Source organism: Teleopsis dalmanni, chromosome X (genome assembly GCF_002237135.1).
Source record: "Teleopsis dalmanni isolate 2A chromosome X, ASM223713v2, whole genome shotgun sequence".
Taxonomy (NCBI): domain Eukaryota; kingdom Metazoa; phylum Arthropoda; class Insecta; order Diptera; family Diopsidae; genus Teleopsis; species Teleopsis dalmanni.
In genome coordinates, this window is record NC_051848.1 from 68,494,000 (window position 1) to 68,513,234 (window position 19,235).

A 19,235-nucleotide genomic window follows, 5' to 3' on the forward strand; every position below is an offset into this window, starting at 1 on the left:
AGCTACACCACCCGGTTGGAAAATGGAACTCCATATCTTGAAAAAGTAAATAAAAAATCTCCAAATTGTATAAGAGGTGCTCATTGGATTTTATGCGGAATATTCTAACCCCTATCCCGAAGTTTTTTTTTTTTATTATTTGAAAACCAATACGTACAATAACATAAATAGTTGTTTCATTTGACTACGACCTACGACTAGTTCAAGTACAGAGAACTATCAAGCAGATTCGTTATATTTTACAATGATTTTCACAATTGTCAAGTTGTCAAAGACTTAGCGCTAATAGAGTAGTTATCTAAATTATTATCAGACTACTAATTCGGGAGTAGATCTGCAGGCTTAATTCATTTAAGTCACCTCAACAGGTCAGGTGTATTAGATATATGGCTGTCTCCATTGGGTACTGTTGTAAGTGAGATAGAAGCAAATCATTGTTCAATACTTTTTGAAGAATGTGTAGAAAGTATTGTAGTACTCCTTTAGGTTTGCGGATGGGCACAGTCTATTGATGACACACACACGGCAAGAATTATCAAGAGTGACGTAAATACGAAATGCGGAAAGCTAGGAAGAATGTTGACTTTGGGAGTTTTCTAAGGTGTTGGGTTGTCATGAAGCTACGTAAAATAGTTAATGCTTCACAATTCTTGAAGTGTGTAAGCATGTCAGGAATAGAACTTTAAACATTCCTTAGATTTGTGAAAAAACATTAACATCCTCCACATGACTATTACAAATCTACTTAGGGTTTCAGCTAAAACTTATATTTCTAAGCACTAATGGATTAGTTTGTAGCATATTACTGTTACTCAAAACTGCTTACAGCTTTTGAAATTTGTATTCTTCTATTTTATGAAACCTAAAGTCCATTTATTCCTATGGAACATATTTACGTAAACGTTTCTATCAATTCTGAAAGCAATTATTGCAGTCGATTTTTATCTCTTTAGTTGTGTCAAAATGGTATCCCCGAAACGGACTCTTAAGCTTATGGAATAGGCACAAATCACACGGGTCTAAAGCAGGCATTAACTATAGTATAACCAGTTATTGTAGTACAAATAAATGAGTTAAACAATTTGGTTCAAGGCCAACTAAATTATATTGTATTTAAATTATAATAATTATTTAATTAAAACGAAATGTATTATCTTCTTATTTGATCAAAAAATTAAATAAAAATATAAAAACTGCATCAGTAGAAAATGTTACGGAATTTTTCACATTAAATTAACAATGAGTTCAAATGAAAAACGGATACGAGAGTTGAGTTGTGTGCGTTAGTGATGATGCCACTTCCGTTTGTTGTCTCTAAATTTTATTCTATTTTGGAACTGCAATTTTTCTCGTTGCTGATTACGTTTGAATGCTGCCAAGCAATCATTTAAAAACAAACAAGCAACACGAACCACACAACAGCAACATTACGGAGTTTCTCTGTCCCTGGACGTAAAATGGAATAAAAAGAGAAGTTACGGAGGTACAGAGGTGCGGAGGTACGGAGGTGCGGAGGTACGAGTAAAAATCACAATAATTTTAAGGCAAATAATTAAAATGAACGCGATGCTTTGGTTATACTGTTCAGTTAATTTTTATACAAGCCAAGTCATTTTTAAAGGATAATTTAACCACACTGTGTTAAGGTTAAATAAACAGACTTTATTCGTGGCCTACTTTTAGGAAACCATTTTATTTCATGACTTTAAAATTCTTTAGCGCTATTAAGAAAAGGCCATAAATTTAGAAAAAAAAAACAATAAACATAAAACGTGCAAACACTGTTATAATTAACAATATATAACAAAAACAAAAGGAAAATATATATACATATATATAATTATCTTATTATATCATATTTATATTATATATATATATATATATGTATGCATGTATCTATGTAAGTATGTAAAATTTTACTATTGAAACGAAAACAAAATTTAAAGTAGACCAAAAACTAAGTATCATCGTTTGCTGCACAACTGTCACGAACAGTGGCAATTCACCATTTAGTAAAAAAATTAATGCACTGAAGAATCTGTCCATACCGAGGATACTTGCACGTTGCATAGTGCTTGTTACTCACAGGTTGCATTTGTAGTTGGACTAATGCCTAAACTAACACTTCAAATTCGGTAAAGAGCCAAAATGTATACTTGTGAAAAACGTAATGCATGCCAAAATGTATGCAACAGCTCAAAGCAGTAACAACATTTCAGGACAGATAGAGCAAAAGCGAAAGGAGTGGAAACATATATTTTAAAAAATTATGGGACTGAAAAAATTTGCAACGGAAAGTCAGATAAATAAATTTCGCTCTTAAAAATACAAAATGTCGGAAATAAAATTTAAGAACATGCTTTCACTAATGCGCTCTAAAATTAAAAAAATTGATCATGGATAATTTTATGGGATACCAGATAATGTATTAACTTAATTAAATTAAATGCATAGAAAATGTGAGGAAAATGGCTCAGTAATGCAGTTTAGGTAAAATAGAACATTTGAATTAAATTTTAACAAGTATTGCATTATATTTTTATAGAGTAGAGTTAAGGATACATATATTAGTATATTTGCAATCTCCTTAAACTAATCAGGTGATACACGAGTATTACCTTCATTCTACATGATTCTTAAAAGTTTTAAGATTCATAAAAGTGGAATAGAAATCTCTTTAAAACTAATGTCTGACTAATTTCGATTATTTCCATAAATAAATTGAAAGCGGTATTTCACGCTTTCATACTGTAAGCTACCTTCACTTAGTGAAAAGGGTTAGAAGACTCCCGAGTTAAGGCTTGCGTTTTGTAAAAGGGGACTAAAATCTATTAGGCACTATCTTGCACTGTTTTGGAATATAATTGGTAGCAAGTGCGTTTCACTTGTAACACACCATCCGATCAGAGGTGTGTTACTAGTTTAATGAGTTCCAGATGCCGATAGCTTCGGCTGTCCTCTACACTGGATTCGCTTTGTACGGAAGTATGATGATGGTTATGGTTAGCACCTACAATTAAGTAAGAAGAATATTTGTATTTTTGTATTTGTATTTGCTACTCGCGAAATTTATTCCTATGTGCCATTTGTCGATGCAAACATGTTTTTAATATGCTATAGTATTAAGCCATCACGGTACGTTACCATATAAAATTAATAAGACTCACACTGTAAGCTACTTCCTAAAAGATGGCAAGTGATTTCGACTACTGTATCATTTAAAGTCTTACCTATTTCATCCTAAGATATATTGACCTATCTTCTCTTCCTACATTATAATGATTATTTATCAAAGCGTTTTACAATATATTCACATACTATAAATCATGTCTGTGTATATTACATGCAACTTTTTTTTGGACTTTAGAATATATAATTATTTTTTATGCATCTCTAAAAGAACTAGTTCCAAAGAACTATTAACCTGTAATAATTTATCTCAAAACGTGATTTTTCAGTCAACAAGAAAAATATTCAGGCTTCGCACTCGAAATATATCTTATGTTAGATTATTCAGTGCTTTTACCCTGTCACTGCCAGGGTACGAATTTAGAACACACATTCACTGATCCGAATGCCATCTGTCTTCTAGAACTAAGAGATATTGTTAAGTTTATCAATAGCTTTAATTTACTAAGCTTAACTTTTAAAAAATGGATCGTATAGGTCGTGATATATCATGGTCACTTCTATTGATAATTGTAATAATTGTTTACTGATAAACGCATATTCTATTCAAAGTGATGTGAAATGTATTCATTTCCTGCTAGTACTAGGAAGCGAGCATAATACATCCTTAAGGAATTCATTGGTCTAAATGTGATATACTTCTTTGAGTTAGGAGCCATTAATAATAGTCTTAATTTGTCAGAGTTAGGCTAGAAAACTGTTAAAAATAGTAAGAAACGTCTAGTTATCTTTTGTGCTTGTGCGCTGTAATCACTAAAATATGAATATAGTACGTTTAAAAAGTATTCATGGAGTCAAATGTGGATTATCTTTTTACAACTGGAGATATCGTTAATTTTATCAATAGCTTTCATTATTCTTAGAAAATTTATTAGACTTTTTCCAAGAATAACATAACAAATCTTACATGTCGCGGTTTGTCATCGTTGCTTCTAATGATAATTTTGGTGATTGTTAACTAATCTGGTATGTTCAGGAGATGTTCATTAAACGGAATGTGCCTTTTTTTTGTACACGAAGAGGTATTGTTAAATTAATCAATAGTGCTAATTTGTCTAAGTAATCCCAGAAGACCTCTCCCAAGAATAGTATAACAGATCTGATAAGTCTATTATGCCTGTAAGAGACTTGGGCTTTGAGATTTTTGGAATACGAGTCACTTATGTAAAAAACGTGTTAATTGATTCCAATGTAATATCTATAAGATAATCTGGATGAGATCTGTATGGGTTCTTACTAGGAGATATTGTGACAGCACTAGGAGATATTGTGATAGGACTAGGAGATATTGTGATAGAACTAGAAGATATTGTGACAAGACTAAGAGATATTGTGACAGGACAAGAACATATTGTGGTAACAGGACTTGAAGATATTGTGATAGTAATAGAAGATATAGCAACAGGATTCGGAAATATTGTGATAGGATTAGGAAACATTGTAACAGAACTGGGAGATATTGTGACAGGACTAGGCTGTATTGTGACAGGACTAGGAGACATTGTGACAAGACTAGGAGATATTGTAACATAACTTGGAGATATTGTGGCAGGACTGGAAGATATTGTGACAGCACTAGGAGATATTGTGACAGGACTAGGAGATACTGATAATTTAATCAACAGGCTTTATTTGCCTCAGTAATCTATCTCCAAATAAAAGATAAAATATCTTATAGCTTGCAGTGAACTATGGTGCCTTATGATAATAACTATAATAAAAATGAATTATTGCTGTTCCTTATTTTTAGTATAATTATTTTATTTTTTTTCGACAATACTGAAGGTAACCACTTTAATTTTCTCAGGGTTAGTTCATTTTTCAAGCTTGTCATCGAGTCACATAAAAGTATGTTGGCAACAAAGTTATATTTTTGGCTGGCAACGCACGGCAAACTCAAAATATTTGCATAAAATAAACTTCATGTGCGTTAAGTTCTGCCAACATAATTTTTCTTTTATTTTCGTAGCTATAAATTTTACTACTTTGCTACTTGCACTTTGCCAAATTTACAAAAATACGAAATCAATTTCTTACGAAACTGGCGCCAGTTTCGAATGCTAAAACGAAATTAATGTACCAACGTAATTTGGGAAACGCACTAGTCCAAATACTCCTTCTAGGGTATAGAGTGACGCCAAAGCGACGACGGTGGTGGCAGTGGTGGCGGTGGCGGCGGAGAGCTAGAATGCCTACTGTACGAGAGCTATAATGCTGTGTTGTCCTTAATCAACGCCTGCCACAAATTTCCCTTTATTTTATTTTCTTGGTTTTTAACACATTTATTCGTTAATATTTTATTATGCAATTATGTACTTACATTATATTAAACAGAACGGCGATCGCCGATGTAATCAACATGTACTCCGCCTCCACTTCGTATGTTTTATTAATCAGACGCTGTATAGCCAGCCAAACTAATATGGCGGTAATAACCCAAATCATAACAACGGATGCCAGAGCGCCAATTACTTCCGCACGGTACCAACCAAAGGACATGCTGCAAAATGAAAGAACATTAGAAAAAATTAAGTAAAGCATGAAGAGCTGTTATAAGGGGGAGAGACGTAAGAAAAAACTGGTGATAAAGGAAAATAGTAATAATTGCGTTAAAAGATTACGCATACAACAAATTAGCCTATTACGTTCAAACGAAAAAGAAAAAAACCAAAGCACTTATTTAGGCGCATTAATAAACTCGTACAACAGCAACCGAAATTATTATAACAATAGCCGTAACGAAGGGTTTGGTTTTCGTCCAGCACTCTTAGGTTATGGATTAAATAGGTCTTAATGAGGTTGAAACTTTTTAATGTGAAATTGCTGCCGCTATTATGATTCCTGCAGTTGGCTTTTGCTGCTAATAGCAATTATTATTCGTTATTAGATTATCCCTTGTTCATTTTAGGATAAATCAATTTAAACCAATTAATTGAGAATTATGTAAAGAATAAATTTTATACAGTTACTTAGGTCTAGGTCAGTGTGAAATCGCATTATAATAATATTTCGCCTATTAGACAGAAAATTGATGGCTGTTAATTAAAAACTTCTCTGTTCAATAGATAAATCATTTTAATTATATATGATGAGCTTAAAAATTTACACAAAAAATATTTAAAATTCATGAGTTATAATTATGATATTGTTGAAGTATCATACCAGATAATTTCAAGTTAAAAAAAGATATAAACATTTTAAATTAATTTTATTAGAACATCACTTTGGAAATGTAGACAAGAAATATCAACAACTCATGTATTACAGTTATGATACTGGGATAATATACTAGTACTAACACAATTCAAATCACTTATTGTTACCTATAACAATAAGATATACCAGGATTATATGAACATATCAAAAGAAAAACTAAGAATCATACAGGATCCTAACAGACTGGGTATACTACGGATGCAAACTATAGATTCTGTGAAGACAATGAAGAGTCGGCCACACATGTGCTGTTAGAATGTTCTGCGCTATTGCACATACGGATAGGCTCTTGGGAATGTATAATCTTACAGAAGATTCAATAGAACTCTGTAAAGTAGGTTTTATACTACTTTTTATTGACGCAACAGGAATTAGAGATCTATGGTACTCTAAGCCCAGAAGGGGGTACAATAAAACCAACGTTCGTAGTGCCACATCCCCTAACAATAATAATAATTCAATTATGATATTGTTTGAGTATAATGCCAATTAATGTCAAGTATTAAAAAAAAGGTTTATTAATAATATTTTTGAGTTTATCTTTAAAGAATTTAAGTTTACAAGAAATATGCAGAACTCAAGGGTTATAGTTGCGGCATTAATAAAGTATAAGATAATTTCAAGTTAAAAAAGAAATATGTGATTATATATGGATGAATAGCGTTTAGCAAAGCCTCAAACACTACTATTCGCCAGCTAGAAATTGGACAAAGCCAGGCTCTGATCCGATCAAAAAATACATAAAGGATAGAGCCTTGAAATTATATACGAAAACTGACAGACTTATCAACACCGCGTTATCGAATCTCAGAATAGTTACAGGTTCCTCAAGGAGGTATGCAGATCTGAGGTTAATTATTGCTTAGTCTGATAAAGTGGTAAACAATAATCTAGTCAATGCGTAGAGAGGGGTTATAAAGAAATCTCACAGTTAATAGATAGTAAAAGTGCAGAAGTGCAAACTGACTCAACTGACTTCAACATTATAATAGATTATAAGTTCGAAAATATAGAACAACAATATTAAAAACTCATGTATTTCATTACCGAAATATAGGTCTGAAATAGTAACAAACAGTGATTGCTACTAATAATACTTCTGAATAATAATATTGTCATAGTTATCTTGAGAGAGTTTTGAAAAAAAATAATATTTATTAATTTTTAAAAATTTGAAAAATGAGAATACAAATAACGCATAATTTTTTCTAGTATTTCCGTGGATTTTTTCATTTTATTTTTTTCGTTGTATTGAATGAACAAAATTACTTCAGAAAAAAATATTTAACAAAGCTTTTCACTTATCTGAGTAAAGTAACAAAACGAAATTTCCGAAAAAACTAAAAGTATTTGATTTACTAAAGTAATTAGCTCAGGTCTTAATGAGACCCTCGAGTTTACACAAAAAATCAATTAAATGTGCTAAAGCCTAAACTGAAATTCTGTTTAAGTTTATTTTTATTTTATTTAATTTTTTTTTTTAGTACAATAAACATGAAGCTATTTGTTATATATACATGAGTATCTAAAAATAATATAAAATATAAAAAAAAAATTGGATCAATTCTAACTTTCCGTTTATGCCGATTTGACAACGGATATTAATAGAATAATAGAATAGAACTAATGACATAGAATTATATAATTATTCTATAATGAATAAAATAATAATAGAGTATGAAGAATAGAGTATGAAGAATTTTTTCCAAATTTTTATATATTTTATTAAGAAAGTCTACTTGTCGAGATATCGATGCATAAAGTTGTAACTTTTACATTGACTATATCAACAAAAACTATGCCATCTATCGCTAACAATATGCAGTTTTATCGTTGAATACACAATCGTCATTTGGCCCATTAATTTGTCATTGGTTTTTATGTGAAAATTTCTAATAATAATAATAATAATAATATAGGAAAAAAATTATTAAAAAGAGTTATCATTATGAAACTTTCATAGACGTGCTTAGAATATCGAAATCTTGCTAAAAGAAATATGTAAAGCTAATTTAGAAACATAATATAAAAGCAGATATAAAAGAAATTTAAATTAAAAAATACTATAAAAAAGCCAATAAATAAATATAATAAACAAATAACATTAGAAAAATAAAATTAAACAATTATATAAAAAATTAAAAAAAAATTTTATTTTGACTGACATTTCGACCGTAATCTATAGTCACCATCACTAAATATTTTTTAAAAAACAAATAAATAAATAAATATTTTTTAAAAAGTTTATTATTTAATTATTGACCAATTAGCCCGTATAAAAACATAATTATTTTTTAAAAAAAATGTTTTGGTCATTAAAATAATAAATTATTGTTTTAAAAAATAATAGAGAAAAATTATATAAAAAAGTAATATAAAAAAATAAAATAAAAATATATTAAAAAAAAAAAAATAAAATAAAAAAATAATAAAAAAAACTAAAAATAAAAATGTAATAAAAAGAATAATTTTAAAATATTATATAGAAAAATAAGTTAAAAAAATAATGAAAAAATAAATTTAAAATACATGCAAACGATTATACAAAATAATACTATAAAAAAATAATATAAAAAATAGTACAAAAAAAATAAAAGAAAAAAATACGAAAAAGTAATACACAAAAAAAAAATATAAATAAATAAAAATAAAACACAAAAAGTGATATAAGAAAATATTATAAAAAAATAAAATTAATATAAAATTCTATAAAAATTAAAAAATAAAAATAATAAACTTTTGGTTAACCACTGAATATCAGCAGATGTAAAACTCAGGGACCATCACTATAGTTTCATTTATAATAATTGCTTTGGTATAAGTTCTAAATCATCTCACAAAGAACGAAGACACATTGATCCACCTCGAAACTGAGATGAGTACAGCTTTTGAAGAATAACAGCTATAAAATTAATTCAACAAAGTTTATCATCGGACTGGATGTATTCATGTCTTTGCTTTGTTTTACAATGTCTGTTCACTATAGTGGAACTATATATCATCTTAGAATATGTAGTTCCATCTTTCAGCTTTCCTTTCTTTCATTCAATATATCCTCTAAAACCAACTGCTTTTGCCTAAATAGTTCACAATAAAAATATTTGCATATACTTGCTAAATGATGCCAACTTACAAATATTTTTCTTTAATTATTTAATTTTGTTATTATGATTCCCATTATTTCTACAGAATTTTTTATAAATTTTTATTAATTACATTCTACCTGCATAAAAAATTTGCGACTTTGCTCCACTCATTTACATGTATATTCTATATTTGGACCCAACTTAACTAAACTCGCCGCAATATTAGCCAAAATCAACTTTGGAAATTGTGCAAAATGTTTCGTTTTTATTAGGTTTAGTTTAAAATTCCATTTTCTATATTTTCAAAATTTCAATGCAACTTCCTAACATTAACTTTAAATTACATTACAATTTGTAAAGCTTTATGCTTGCCAAAAAAAAAAAAAAATAAAATAAAATAAAAAAAACAATCCCCAAATATACATAAAAGCAAGTAAAACGTAAAATAAAATAATACAAAAACACCAAAAAATAGGCAACAAAAAAAATTTTTCGTTTACTCGAAAGAAAGAAAGCAACAACCTCCAAATTTCCCTAATGTCTGACCACCCCATCTAATTTGAAGAAAATTTCGCATATTTCCGTTTCCTTCCTCTTTGAACGTTGTCTCGTTCATTGCTCGTTGTTCGTTCAACAATTTTTGTGCTTTTTATTGCATACTTTTAGGTGCAAAGACAAACCTCAATTTTTTTTTAAGCGCACCCATATCATACAGCGCGCGTTGTACTTACGTTCGTTCGTACGTTACTACAATTCGACTATGTCAGACTTTAAATATATATGGCACTGGGATAGGTGAATGGTGCTGCAGTGCGACTGACTGAGGAACGATATATACTATATAGTGCTCGTCGTATAGTAGGAACAGTTGTTAGTCAGTTAGCTTGATACTCAGTTTCGCAAAGTCAGTTGATTCAGTCAGCCGTACTTTCGTTGCACTCATACAAAATTCTCGCAAGCCGCAAAGTGAATAATGAAAAACTTTTGTAATTTCGTCTGAGTTGGAAAATTGAGCGGTGAAGCGCAACATAGCGCACAGTAAAGCAGAAAAAAATGGTATGTAGAACCAGGACTAAAGCAGAAACATTACAATATGAAAACACTACGATGTATAATTTCAGATGTACGAGAAAGAAATAATGGTGAAAATGCAATAACAACAACAACAACAAGAACAACACCATCACCAACTACAACATTACCAAGTAACAAAGATGTGAAGCACAACTCAACTATGGTATGTTTGCATTTTAGCAATTTTGTAAAATTTCTATAGCAGCGTTTCGGGCGTTACATACCATAGTTTTCGCTTTGCTCAAGTTGACATGCCTAATTTATTAAAACAAAACACATTTACACAATTGTAAAGTAAACAAGCGAACTCACTTGCACAAACACTTATAAAAACATACAGAATACCATATAAACACACAAACACACAAACACACAAACACGCAAATAAGTAAGGCAACAAACAATTATAACAAATTTCAATGCAATGTTAAATTTCAGAATCCTTGAGGTCGCAGAGAATCCAGTAAAATTTTGATTTGTACCTATTGCATTATTGCGCATTGTGCAGCATATGAATTAATTTAAATACATTATAAGCAGTACCCACAGTGCCAGGTAACAGGCAACACACACCTAAAACACAGCACACACATACACACACATACACACACAGCAGTCACCACAAACAGCAGAGGATCACAGGCGCAACTGTGAATCCAAAAGCGAGAAGTACGAAATGAAATTGCATTATTATTATTACTCTTTCGCAGGTCTGTTGCCGTGCTATAATTTGTATTTGGATTCCTAATGCAATGCCTTTATATATTTGTAAATATTTATTTAAATATATGCAAATATGCACTTTCTTAACATACATTATATTCTTGTTAGTTGAACCTAATAAACTTAAATAAAATTTAAAAATTATTCCATTCGCAGAGCACAGGTTGAATTCGAGTTCCCCGCTTCAGTTCAGATAAGACCGCAAATCAGTAACGTAGCAAGCTATTCGCAAAGGGAGGCGAAAGTTTAGCGAAAGTTTTCCAACAAGAGGGAATTATATACATGCTTATAACATAGATATATAAAATAAATATTTTTTTTATTGCTTTTATTGCATTAAGGTAATATTAAGTTTTTTTGGACACTAAGACCAAATTTTTATTTATGTTTTCTAGGAATATTGATCAAATAAAAACCAAAAGTGACAACTATGATTATTTCGCTTTAATTAAAACTATGATCCACACCACCGAAAAAAATAGTAGCAAATGAAAATGATAAATAATTATAAAATAAAAAAATTATAAAAAATTATATTATATTAATTATAAAATAAACAATATGAACCAAAATGTTGTGCAAGAAGTAGTCCAAACAAAAGAGGATCTTTTAAATATTAATGTTATTAGTACTACTAATGATTTTAAATTTTGGTAGGGATTTTTTTGGCTTTACACCGAAACAATATCTTTTTTTTTGTGTTCTTGATCAAATAAAAAACAAAAGCGATAGTTAAAATTATTTGTCATTAGTTAAAAATTTGATCCAAAGTCCAAAAATAAAATATTAACCAATAAAAAAAAGTAATAATAAGATATGAATCTCAATATGATCCAAAATATTGTATGAGAAGTAGTCCAAGCTGAAGAGGAACTAAAGCAAAAGGTCCAACTATAATCATTGTTCATTAATTATAAATTTTATACCCAATGCAAAAAATAATAGTAAATAGAAGAAAATATCCAAACTAGTGTATGAGAAATAATCCTTATTAAAAAGAAACTCTTAAATATTAATATTATTATCACCTTTATTGATTAATAGTAATCAGGGTAATTAACATAAGACCAAGTTTTTATTTATTTTCTTTGTAATTTTTGTAAAATTAAAAACAAAAATATCTGAAAATTTTTTTCATTATATAAAAAAAATTAATAAAATATTAGTCCCAAAATGATCAAAAATGTATATGAAGTGGTCCAAACTAATTAGAAACTTTTGATATTATTATATACAGTAAAGCCATCTATTGGCAGTTAAATGCAAATGATATTTTGATAAAATAATTGTTATTGGATCAAAATTGACAGTATTTATATAAGTTTAGAAGAAGGAACCAACATTGACTTTTTTTATAACTGGTAAAACAATTACTGAACCGTTTAAATAGGTAAAACAAGGTTATTGAAATAATTTTTATTTTCGTAATAGGGTCCCAATATGTTGGACAAAATCACTGATAAATGCATATTCCATCATAAAAACACAGAAAGTTTTTTTTTGGAATTTTAAGGGTGAGAATGGGGCAGCACTATAATTTATAACATTTTGGAGAAGCATTTAAGGTTCCGAAAATTATGTAAACGGTTTGTCCAAACAAATTCACTGAGGGTATAAGAATAGTAAAGTAATTATCTTACTAGACAAGATGCATATCTGGTATATTAAATGATTATATGTAATTTTTCGTATTATAATTTTGTCTGAATATGGAAGTGTCCCCGTCAAACTCCAACACTGAATTCGACACTATTAGAAATTAATTCTAATGTGTAATTTTGATGTGTTTATTCTTCTATAAAAGGTGTTTTATTTTAATTAAAATGATATTTTCTAACTACAAGGAAAGTAATATTTACATACAAAAAGCTTGATTAATAATCTGCATGTATATAGACTTGATAGATGTTATGCATATATCATATATATAATTTAAAATATCTGTAATTAACAAATAAAGAGGTTGAATACATATGAATACAGTTTCTGTAATTGTCAAAACTTATTTTTTGAACAACAATAATAACTTAACTAAACTTTTGTTATATTTTAACAGAACCCAAATTTAGAAGACATAATATGTATTCTCCACATGTGAGATCAGCAACCAATTTTGCATATTAAATGAATCGCTTGTATAATGAATACTAGAAAAAATAATTTTAAGAAGACATACTATATGTTGAAGATTTTAAAAAAATAATATTAATTCCTATTGAAATAATGGATCAAAATGTAGAAAGGTTTCCTCAACAATATCTATATCCTTATGTAAAACGGAGTATATAAATCTTATACGGAGTGTAACTTATGGGTATATACAAAAAATAAAAAGACTGGGACTGATGACGACTCCACCAGTTTGCTTAAGAGAAACTCTTTTGGAACACTATTCGTTTGATAGTTCTCATGCGATCCAATTTTCATAATACCACAAAAAAGGAGATATAAATTAGTATAAGAAATAGAGCCCTCTCTATAACAATGCATTATATTCTACCATATACGCCTTATAGAAAAAAATAGTCCAGTCTTTTCAAAATATAAAATAATACGATAAAACTGTGCACCATTTCATCTGCTAGCTTTTATTGAATTGTACGGAGTCATAAAGAAAACCAATAAAAACTCAATAACGGTCGTTTAGTGTAGTTTATTTTTGGCACTGAAAGATTTAGAATGTATGTATACATCTGCTTTTGTCTTCCTAGATAGATTCTACAAGGATTCTATTTCTGTTATCAGTTTAAAATGAACTCTATAAGAGAACTATTTTAATCTTAGCCACAGTCAGCGTACCGGGTTACGTAGAATCTGCTGGATTTCACTTTAGTACAAGTGGAGCAATGTAGTTATTTGATTCTCTAAAAGTGTGCCTCATTCAGCCCCATTTGCCCATTTCTAAATGTAATCTGTTGCTTTAGTTTGACTTGTTTAACCGGTATTAGATAAAAAAATTTTTTATGTATTTATTTTTTACAATGTCCAAATGTAATAATTCGGAATACGGACAAGGGCAAGCCAGTGATGATTTCGTCTCAAATGTCTTGCCAGGGGAAAAAAATGTTTGCAAAAATTGTGGACAGTCTAGAATATTCTAGACCGACTATTCTAGAAGACAATTTATTTGAGTAACATGTAATAAAACCAAAATTATATTTGCAAATAAATACTATAGCTGATTAAGATCCTATAGAAAGTAAATCCTTAGTATGTTCAATCTACGTTTCGCATGCTTTAAATAATGAAGATGCAGATGTAAAGCACTTTCTGTGTCTTTCCTGCAGTTGTGACAAAAAGCATTTAGAAAAAGATTTAATCTTTTAGTGTATTTATATACCTGATAGTGATCCATTGGTGAACACGCCTGATACTTTTGCGAACCAATTGTATACATATGTCTGCATATTATTAAACCTTCCCATCTTATATTTGTTAGCACAATACAGTAAAATTTCAATAATTTTTTTCATGTCACTAGCGCTTCGCCCAGAGTTGACAGAGGGTCTAATACATGTAGCTGAGGCAATCTGTCTGAACATATTATCTGCCATGATGTCTACGATATTTCCATGTCTGCGAATCACACTTTTATCTTCATACGTTTTATGTTGTGTTTCGGTTGGAATCCAGGCATCAGATAAATCCGTTTTTTTAAGATTTCTTGGTACTTTTGTCATAACCGGATTTAAATATGATTTAAAGTACTTTTCATTATAGTTCATATACTTTTTTTCAGTATTCTTCTGGTTCACTTAAATATTTATTTGATATTTTTAATTTTCAGATCATTTTTTCTTTAATCGTATCTTGTTACATGCCCTGCATAATGTTCTATTAAACAACTGAGTTAAGATCAATAGTTTTAATTACACTTAAAAACAATTGACTGTTCTTATTATTCATATAATTTTTATTGAGAGATATTGCTTTCCTATACATTAAGACTGAAAAGTTTTCGGAAATTCTCATTTAAAATTCGCGCGCTGTATATTTTTCGATATTTTAAGTTTATGTAGTTTGGCAGCACTGTCCTTAATTACTATGCCAAAAATGAGCTCGATCTGTCAGACAGTTCGTTTACGGCAGCTGTTGAAACCAGTTCACCTCAGTAGTGCGTTGCGAAATGTCTTCGACGGTCGTACGACCGTCCTGGAAGGCTTTGTACCACTCATAAACTTGAGTTTTCGATAAAACTGATTCCCCATAAGCCTTTTGTAGCATTCGCAACGATTCTGCACACGAAATTTCGTTCGAAACACAAAATTTGATGCAAACTCTTTGTTCAATATTTTTTTCCATTGTTTTTTTCGCAACGCCCTACTGAGGTGAACTGGTTTCAACAGCTGCCGTAAACGAACTGTCTGACAGATCGCGCTCATTTTTGGCATAGTAATTGTCCTTAAGTGCTGCCAAACTACATAAACTTAAAATATCGAAAAATATACAGCGCGCGAATTTTAAATGAGAATTTCCGAAAACTTTTCGGTCTTAATGTAGATTTAATAAGCTACCTGCACAGTCTCTATCAATCGATATGCATTTTTCGTTCATGCATAAGTGTTGTATACCTTGTCGACTCTTGATTTATAGTCTCTTCTAGCGTTTTTCGGAATTAGTCGATTACATTATTTATTTAGGTGATAGTTAAACTTACAGCCAACAACCTTCTTGTCATAATTATAAAATAGTTTTAAGAAATCCTTTAAAAGCTTTACTTTTTCGATTCATTGAAGCAGTTGCAAAATTTATCAGTTGGTTTAATACAGTCTTTCATGTGTTTCATTTCAATGAAATAAGGAAATATTACACTTTACTTAAATCTGGCACATTAATTCAGAACTTTCAAGAATATGTTTAATAAAAATATATGAATATATTGAATTTAATTAACAGGATCTACTGCTATTCGCGAAAACTGACAGGCTGCCCTACTCAGCACTATCTAATCTCAGAATAATCACTAGCCTCACGGGGCGATACGCACGTCTTAGATTAGTCATCGAATAATCACGAAGCTTTTGAGGAATACATAAATTAGTCAGTGAGAAGGGTGGAACTTTGCTAGGACCCACCAGCTATTTAGAATGCAGTAACTCGAAATTGGCTCAACATAACATAACACTTTCTTGTGAAAATTATCTCTAAAACAGTCTCTCAACAAAATAAAACAAAGCGTTAAAAATCTCATTCATTCATTAAATATTGAATAAAACCGATTCTAGGAAAAAAAATGTCATTCATTTATTTATGTGTAATCAGCTTTTAGGCGCGAGGCTACCAGTAATCGCTGACGTACTATTAATGGAATATTGTTAATGTAATTATTCAAGCTAAGAATGTAAATAATACTTTAAAATATATATGAATGATCATACTCGTGCCTTAAAATTCAATAGAAAATTAAAACGAGACTCTGTCTAGTAATTTGCACCCTAACTTTTGACCTAAAACTTTAAAAAATGAGTGTAAAATCAGCAAATGGATATTTTTTTTAATTAGGTAAAAAGTACCTACAACAATAGGACAGAATGTGCAAAAATGTGGCAACATTTGTTTTAAGACCTAATCAACTTGCCCTACTGTTTGCATAAGAACTCATTTGCTATTACATATCTGACAGCCTAATGTGGCGCCCACACAAATATGGTCCGACCGGCTCACATGCGAGATTCATTTATGTGTTAGTAGAATTCGTCTGCCACAATACTGGCCTGTGAAAAACAAATACCATAAACAAGTTTAAAAAAGAAGTTAAATGAAATGAAAATTGAAATGGCAACAAAAAACAAAAAACAAAACAGAGAAAAATGGAAAGTAAAGTCCTAATAAATAGAAAAAAAAATCCGAAAATAGAGAAAGAATAAAGAAATTCTATCATTTCTTTTCGTTTTGCATTTTGCAATTGAAACTTCACTTAGCAAAGGGTCTAATATTATTATTTGTGAGCCAGAAAGTATGCACCATTATATACCTGAAAGTTAGCAACGTGAAAGCGCTCAGTCAGACACACATGAACAAGTATCAGCACAAGTATCAGCACAAGTATCAGCATGTGAACACTTTCGCATACGTGTGTACACAAATTGAGTTGAATTTCATAGCAATTGGGGAAAAATAAAGTTAAATTACTCTTTTGAAAAAATTCACACATAAAAATACAAGTACTCAAACTGAAACATAAACACACATAACGACGTCTCTCACACCCTCGCACCCTCACCGACAACAGCACCATCAGCGCAGTACCGACAATACCGATAATACCGACTGTAACAGGACTAGCATGGAGCTGGCAATGGCAAGCGTACAAGGGGACACACACGCTCGTACACGTTTTCAAATAGTAAATGCGGTACATTCATTTAAACCAGTAAATGGCAATTTTGCGCCATTTATTTGCAGACAAGCACACAAATACTTCGACTCTGTTTGGAAATCATAGACACTTAATGCCTTTGTTATATTTGCAGTTTGCTCACTTTTAAATTAATTTCGCCGTTTTATTGCATGATTTTAGGCGGTGTTATTAAGTTAATAGTTTCCGCAGCTAAAACGTTGTTAATGTGTGCCCAGTAATTTATTTGTAACAAAAGAAGCGATATTTAACAACAAATAATTGCACGATTTTTCATTTTCACAATTTAACAGGAAAATATTTTGATTGAAAAACTTGGGAAATCAAAATAAATTACTTCATTTGATTTTATTTTGTATCATATCAACAGCTATTGAGGAAACCTGAGGAAACCGAAATAAAACTAGTCTGTTTTTAAACAATTCAAGTGTTTAACTAGAAAAAGTTATGACTTAATCTTCTTTTTCAGCAAATGCAGCTGGATAGTCACTCATAGTGTCACTCATAGAATATCTTGCTTCAGAACTTAGACTCCGATACTGCACTCTAAATAAATAAAAGGTGTGGTTATAGTGGAATATAGTGGAGTATCTTGGATCATAACTAACTCTTTGATACTGCCCTCTAAATAAACAGAAGATGTGGTTAAGACTTCGATTACCGACGAATGCTGAGCTTATTAATAGAAGACGGAAGTGGTTCCAAGAACGGCAGCAATAATTCCCGGAGCCACTCGTCAATATCGATGACCAAGTGACATTCAACACCCTCGAAAGGGATTATAGAAGCAGGACTTCTGTAATAGGACTTTTTTGCTTTATGTAACACAAGTTAGTGTCTAAAATACTTTTAAATAGTCAAATAGTAAACATTTTTATAATAATAAATATTTTTAAAATATAATTTTAATATATAATTTTAAAAATTATTATAAACTGCAGTATTTGAACAATTAGACTGTTTCAAAAATAAAAATAATAAAAAAAAACTAGAAATAAATTACTTAACAATACATAAATATAATTATGTAGATACAATTATAAAAATTATTTATATGTACTAGTATTATTTTAGAATCAAAATATATTTTATATTAATTTCATATATCGACTTTTAATTGATTTCAATATGAGATCAATATGACAGTAGTGACTATTTTTACTTTAACAGAAACTGTGGTATTTAATAGAGGTTTCGTGAACTACACTAACCAAAACTTAGTTTTATATTATTTCAATTAATTGAATCTTTGGCTGACCATACAGCTATTTCAAAGTATTGTCAAACATCCATTATCAGTGATTTTGGAAATATTTTTTATATATAATTATTCGCAAATAATTTTTTTTTGACTGCAAGTACCTAGGATTGAACTCGTGCCCTGCCTACTAATCTATTAATTATTTATTAAAACAATAAAAAAATAATTTTTGTTGTTGTAGTTGTTGGTTTATAGTACAATACATATAATACACAATAATCTAGAAAAGTGATAGAAAAGTGACCCATAACTGATATGAAGTGGAGCGACAGTCCGGGTAAACAATAAACTAAATAGCTCTGCCGTAGTCCTTACATCGATGAAAGAA

The 19,235-nt window shown here is 29.9% G+C and overlaps 1 protein-coding gene across 1 annotated transcript in view; it reads right to left on the minus strand.

The window, feature by feature from the left end:
• The window catches only part of LOC119687824 (zinc transporter 2), a 131,017-nt gene that overhangs the window by 45,975 nt on the left and 65,807 nt on the right, over positions 1-19,235 (minus strand). Inside the window, exon 5 of the mRNA XM_038102335.1 lies at positions 5,510-5,689. Within this exon, the coding sequence (XP_037958263.1) occupies positions 5,510-5,689 (180 nt within the window). The remainder of the gene's footprint in view (positions 1-5,509; positions 5,690-19,235) is intronic.